This window comes from Mizuhopecten yessoensis, unplaced genomic scaffold, assembly GCF_002113885.1.
Source record: "Mizuhopecten yessoensis strain PY_sf001 unplaced genomic scaffold, ASM211388v2 scaffold851, whole genome shotgun sequence".
Lineage (NCBI taxonomy): Eukaryota > Metazoa > Mollusca > Bivalvia > Pectinida > Pectinidae > Mizuhopecten > Mizuhopecten yessoensis.
The window spans coordinates 35,868-42,223 of record NW_018403753.1 but is presented as its reverse complement, the minus strand read 5'-3'; the positions used below and the strand labels follow the sequence as shown (position 1 = coordinate 42,223).

The window sequence follows — 6,356 nt, the reverse complement described above, 5'->3', positions numbered from 1 at the left end:
GTCCCAGTTTTATCATGGTTTCATTTTGCACGTACAATGTAGTTGGGTACGAAAATCGCCTGAGTACTTTTCGGTATCGGCGACCAGGTCAAAGGGGGATAACTGCATATATATTTGTGAAACTCAAATGCGCTGCTGTTTTTATTTCGATTTGCTCATGGGTTCGACATGCTGCGCAATACCTGTGTCGCTTGTCCTGATTTCAACTCCTGATAGAACAATATTTGAGTAAACACATCTTTGATCCAGCTTACGTCACCGAAGTACATGTACTCTATGTTCGTTGTTTCTTCAATTTCTGACGGAAACACATACCGTGGACCCGTATTTATGAAACCGTTCTCATGCTCGAGCATGGATTTTGTGCTCAAGCCTAATTTCTTGTTCCGGTTATAGATTAATAAAAAAAATCTTCTTTTATCACTGATTTGGAAAAATTGAAGGCCGTATACTGTCTCCAAACTTTAATTTGACGTTTTGATCGTTTGACTTAAGTGAGTTAAGCATGAGAACGGTTTCATGAATACGGGCCCAAATGTCGCTTGTCCTGTGTTCGAATTTTGTGGAATTATAAGGTAAACATATCCTGTCGCTATTAGTCCCGAATTCGACTCCTACTGGAAGCACTCACTGCCGTCAGTCCATGGTTCGATTTATTACAGAAGACATTTTGGTACCATAAACATTGTCACCAACGTGTAACCGCTTGCACGTATAAGGTTAAAGACAAAAGCATGACGTCATGATCGGTAAAATAGAGGTACCCACTTGTGACGTCACATACATGTTGCTAAGCTGCTCAGCAATCGGCGAAGGCGGAGATAATCAGTCTCTCCCCTGATATTTACTTCATTTGCTTAAATCTTCGATTACCACAATGAATATCATGTTATTCTTGATATTTGTGGTAATAATGTGTGCCATGCACCAAGGGCCTGCTGTATATCGGGACCTTACGTGGTAAGTTTGAACCAGACATGGTAACACTAAGATAGGATCCTATATGATATTCTTTGACTTGACATTACGCAAAGATGAACATCAATAACATGTTCAAGTTTACGATTGTGTTGCCATTGAATGTTTAGAATTATTTACCCCTAACTTTACAATTCTAACTCTGTAGCATGGAGCCCGAACCAGGATATGCCAAAAGATTGTTTTATTATTTCACCGCAAGTGAAATTGAGAAAGTCTGTCCAACGGTTACCGATCTGACATGGGTAAGGATTACATAGTTTTTAATGTTAATGACTGTCATGAAAACGTCAACAGTTTGTGTTTTACTAAAAACTAAGTAAGCTCATGTTGATGATGATGTTTAACTGATTATATTCTTCATAGATTTATTAATTAAATACCTGGTATATTTTACGCGTATGCTTTTCTTGTGTGTATTTCGCAATATTATCAGCCACCAGCTATGCTGTGTTAGCGTCCAGTTGTGACAAAAATGGATTTCTTCTCCGTTGTCCGTACATCTGTATCTTAGGAATTTGCGGGTCTGGAACATTGAATGTTTGTTTTAAAGAACAATTCCCTGGAAATTATTACGAACTTGATTCATTTTAGCGAATTAGAACTGCGGTATTCTATTGTCTGCTGTGGATGCTTCTTACCCTGATGTTGGGCTATGCGCCGTCGATCGGAAAAACCGTCAAGGAGAAATTGTCAGCCGCCGTGTCAATGTTCCAAGAATGGAGAGCTTGTAAGTAACCAGCGGAGGTTAAATTATTGACTAAAGCAGCCGTCTAATGAACGTATCAGTTTTCTCACTTTCAGTTCTTGTTCTGTTTACCCACTTATGAATACCTTTTCGAAAATTAATGTACTTTTTTATGAACCTAGTGTTGTAAAAACTACCTTAGCGCGCCACCTTGCGGATGATACACGTTTGCTAGCTTGGAAACCATTTCAGAATCTTGCATACCAGTGTTCTCAGAGCAATGTTTTAATTAAATATTAAAGCGAATTGTTTGGTAACGTACAGTGTAATTGTAATCTTGTCAGACTTTCATCTCAGAGTAGCTCTTTGGTCGTGTTTAAAGAACGGGAACCACTTTCTATAAGCCCGGTAATTTGTCAGATTTGTGTGTCTCGAACCAGCCAGATAGGTAACTGTTAGTTCCGGGGTCCATTCTGATAAAATCTCAGGATGCGTAGAAAGTAATGTTTTGTGTGTCGAAAACTGAAACCTTAGATTTCGAAAATTTGTCTTGACATATTAAATATTTATTTGTGCAGGTCCTTCCCTCTGCCGTCACTGCGGTACTGCCCCGTGTCAGGTTAAAAGGAGATCCTTGTGGAAGCCCTCCGGTACTCGTAAGAAAGACAAGGCGAATTTCACAAAAAGGTCAAACGCTATGATGTTGTTTTACTATGGACTAGATCTGTCCGCGGTACTGACCAAAAAGCTGCGCTGGAATGACCTTTACTTGGAGAGGAAGCTCGTCCAGCATTTCGAGGAGGAGCATTTGCGGTTGTTCCCACTCTGCATCCAGCGTCATATCAACTACTGGCACCCTGTCCCTCGCTAGGTATGTACTCTGTCCCTCAACTGGTACTATGTCCCTTGATAGGTTGGTACTATGTCCCTGCTAAGTAACTGTCACTCACTCGCAAGGAACATTGTCACTCACTATGTCCCTTGCTAGGTAGGCACTATATCCCTCTCTATGTACCATATTCCTCGCTACGTTGGTACTATATCCCTATCTTGGTACCATGTCCCTCCTTAAGTTGGTACTATATCCCTCTATTGGTACAATGTCCCTCCCTAGGTTGGTGCTATATCCCTCTCTTGGTACCATGTCCCTCCCTAAGTTGGTACTATATCCCTCCATAGATACCATGTCCCTCCCTAGGTTGGTGCTATATCCCTCTGTAGGTACAATGTCCCTCCATAGGTTGGTGCTATATCCCTCTCTAGGTACAATGTCCCTCCATAGGTTGGTGCTATATCCCTCTCTAGGTACCATGCCCCTCCATTAATTGGTACTTAATCCCGCTCTAGGTACCATGCCCCACGCTTAGTTGGTACTATATCCCACTAGCTACTCCTCCCTGACTACACTGTAGGTAGGTAGGTTTACCCTGTTTTCGCTAGGTAGGTTCCTCCCCAACATTAAAATAAATGAGATAAATTGTTTTGATTTTGAATAATCAATTTCATACATATATTTTTAATCAATTTTCCTTAATGCCAAAACTACAATGCATGACAACATATTCTGCAGTGGAGAACGGACAGATTGTGCATTACGTTTACCTGAAATTTTGTTATTTATTTATTTCATTGCAGATTCGTTTTGCCGTTCAAAGAGAAGAATGTGGATTGCAGTCGATGGTGGAATAGAAGTTTCAGATTGATGTCAGAGACTCGATTTATTTGCCTTCGTTTTTTGGTCACGATCCGATATGATTGGAATGATGTTTGGCCAATGTGATTTAGTACCTTATATTTGTTTTATTGAATTGTAACTCTATGGATCTTGACCACTAGTGGTTTCGTGAAGAACTGAACCGATACCTGATAAATTGGCCATTATAACTTGGCTAGCATTGTCCAGCATTGGTCCAGTTTATAAATTTCGATGGTGTTTGTTTGATTGGTCAGTTGCTAACATGTTTCTATTGGCCATTAGGTGATTTGAGTAGTTGTGGAGCTGAAAAGTTGGCCAAGTAGCATTGGTCAGTTCGTAGTCGATTCGCCTTGTGTGGTTCCACACTGTTTGCGGCTATCATTTCGAACGTTTCTAACTCTGTCACATCTTGAAAGCTATCGGCCCCTCGTACATTTATGCTAAGCTTAGTATTGTGGCATATCAAAATAAATTGATTCTGCAATGACCGCTAATGGCATGGTTTGGTGGTGTTGTTGTGGTCAGTTATACATTCGGTCAAACTGACCCACAGGTTTTGTAAAATTACCAACATTGTATTAGTCAGTTTTACTTTTGCGAATTTGTGTGGTAACAATCACGTGATCAATAAAATTCTTCAAATTGATTTTCGTGTTCATGTTATATTTTTGTAGCCATCGTTATAAAAAATGTCATAGATTCGTAAAAACGTATAAAATGTCATGAATTGAAGCGAGAGTTTGCTTATATTACCGATACCTCGACCCGTATTCACGAAACCATTATCATGCGCAAGCATGGATTCTGAGCTCAAACAAACTCTGTTACTCGCTTAAATAATGGGACACGATCAAAATATCAAATGTTAACATTGAAAATATACTTCGGCTGTAAAACTCCATAATTCTTCCAAATTATTGACAAATTGTTTATTTTACATTTATCACTGGAACAAGATATTGGCTTGAGCACAAAATCTGGTTTTGAGCATGAGAACGTTTCCGTGAAAACGGCCCCTTGATTTACGGCCATCCTCTAAATTCTTTATGTATCATGTTATATTTGAAGTAGCTGATTTATCTGTCTTTATCTCCGTACTTTACGGATACACTGTCATATCTGACTATATCATGAAGTCCTCACTTATGTTCGGTATAAAATTAATCAACAACGCCGTCACGTCCTTAGCACTTTCATCAAAGAGATTCTTCATGTTTATCTTACCACACTATTTTATAAATAAGATTAAAAAACCCCACCAAAATCGTAGAGAATAGAGACGAAAGGATATATATGAAATTAAATTATTGTGAGGTAGATTAAATCGCTTAGCATTGAATAGCTTATTACAAAATGTAAAAGAAATATGAAATATCTACATATAATAAAATGAAATTGGGAGAGAGAGACAGAGATAGATTTTAGTCTTGCTTGTTTCAGAATTGAAACTAAATTAAGTTAACAGACTTATCACAATGTTATATAACAATGTTATAAAACAGACTTGTAACAATAACAATGTTATATAACAGACGTATACCAATGTTATATAACAATGTTATATAACAGACTAATAAAAATGTTATATAACAGACTTATAACAATGTTATTTAACACACGTATAACAATGTTATATAACACACGTATAGCAATGTTATATACCATACTTATAACAATGATATATAACAGACTTATATCAATGTTATATAACAAACTTATAACAATGTTATATAGTACACGTATAACAATGTTATATAACACACTTATAACAATATTATATACCAAACTTATAACAATGTTATATAATAAACTTATAACAGTGTTAACCCAGGTGACTATAAACACACTCATTACTCGCTACGTGTACATGTATACAGTTCTCAATTCAGTTTTGTTACCTTCTGTATGCAATTGCTAAAAGATTCACATTCTGGCAAAATCTATTCTGCATGTCATAAACTGTATGTGGGGAAGACACTGATGCCATAATCTTCTGATTTTTGTTTCTGAGTGGCATCTACTTTCTGTTTCACTGTTTGATAAAAAAAGAAAACCAGCATCACAACGAATGATTCATCAATCACAGAAAATATCATTGCATAATACCAGTGTGTCCATCATGATAAGAATGAAACGATAAGGTCACACAAAATTAATATGTGTACATAGTATACCATGCAAAATAAACTGAAGAAAAGTCAATGGCAAATAACCAGTGAAAAATGAATCAATACAAGACTGACAAGGGTGATTGTCTAAGTTTTTAAGTATTATGACAGTATTTTTTTTTCTTCATAAACATATACATTTATACATATTGAATTTCTCTTTCACGGGTGTGTAATACTGCACAATTCAATTAATTCAACACTCAGGGCTGGTAGATTTAATATTTCCATATTTACTATGAAAACATAGGTTGGGCTAGTAGAATGTTTAAAAAATCAATTTGCGGACTAGTTTGTGAAAATGAAATTGTACACCTCAAAACATGAAAAATGAGTAGAGATAAAAAAAAAATCATTTGCAAAAATATAAAATAGGGACACCTTAATGGACTAATTTTGTTTTAAACATTGCACAGTGCATCAAATTATTAGGGTATCTATTTGGCAAGGCCTATACATAGTTTCAGAATTTCACAAATAAAATATTTCAAATTGAAATAATTCCAATACTATAACTACTCATGGAAAAATGCGATACTGACCAAATTGATTGACTAGAGCGTAATTGTATTATAATTTTATAGCATTTATAATTCAATAGTATTACTTACTGTCACACTCAGGAGAATTTCAGGTGGACTCTCAAATTAACACATAATACAAATATTCACACAAGTAGGTAAATTCAAATTTTATTATAATATAATAATATTGTATTTGTGTTCTCATACGAGTGGTTAATATAAGCCAGCAACTTGAGCAGTAGTATGAATGTATTAAGGTCATAGGTTTCCATACTGTTTATTATTGGAAGTTGACTATTCGA

The 6,356-nt window shown here is 36.3% G+C and overlaps 1 protein-coding gene across 1 annotated transcript; it reads left to right on the top strand.

Moving 5' to 3' along the window:
- The first annotated feature begins 806 nt into the window (after positions 1–806).
- LOC110453249 lies at positions 807–3,976 on the top strand. Its single transcript, XM_021502124.1, has 5 exons — positions 807–960; positions 1,127–1,223; positions 1,573–1,708; positions 2,245–2,537; positions 3,302–3,976. The coding sequence occupies exons 1-4, from the start codon at positions 878–880 to the stop codon at positions 2,535–2,537; spliced, it is 609 nt and encodes a 202-aa protein (XP_021357799.1). The 5' UTR covers positions 807–877; the 3' UTR covers positions 3,302–3,976.
- The last annotated feature ends 2,380 nt before the right edge of the window (positions 3,977–6,356 follow it).

Coding starts and splice junctions, on each gene's coding strand:
- LOC110453249 (XM_021502124.1), top strand. CDS start 878: ATGAATATCATGTTATTCTTGATATTTGTGGTAATAATGTGTGCCATG. Junction 961..1,126: donor GTATATCGGGACCTTACGTG/GTAAGTTTGAAC, acceptor CTAACTCTGTAG/CATGGAGCCCGAACCAGGAT. Junction 1,709..2,244: donor GTTCCAAGAATGGAGAGCTT/GTAAGTAACCAG, acceptor TTATTTGTGCAG/GTCCTTCCCTCTGCCGTCAC.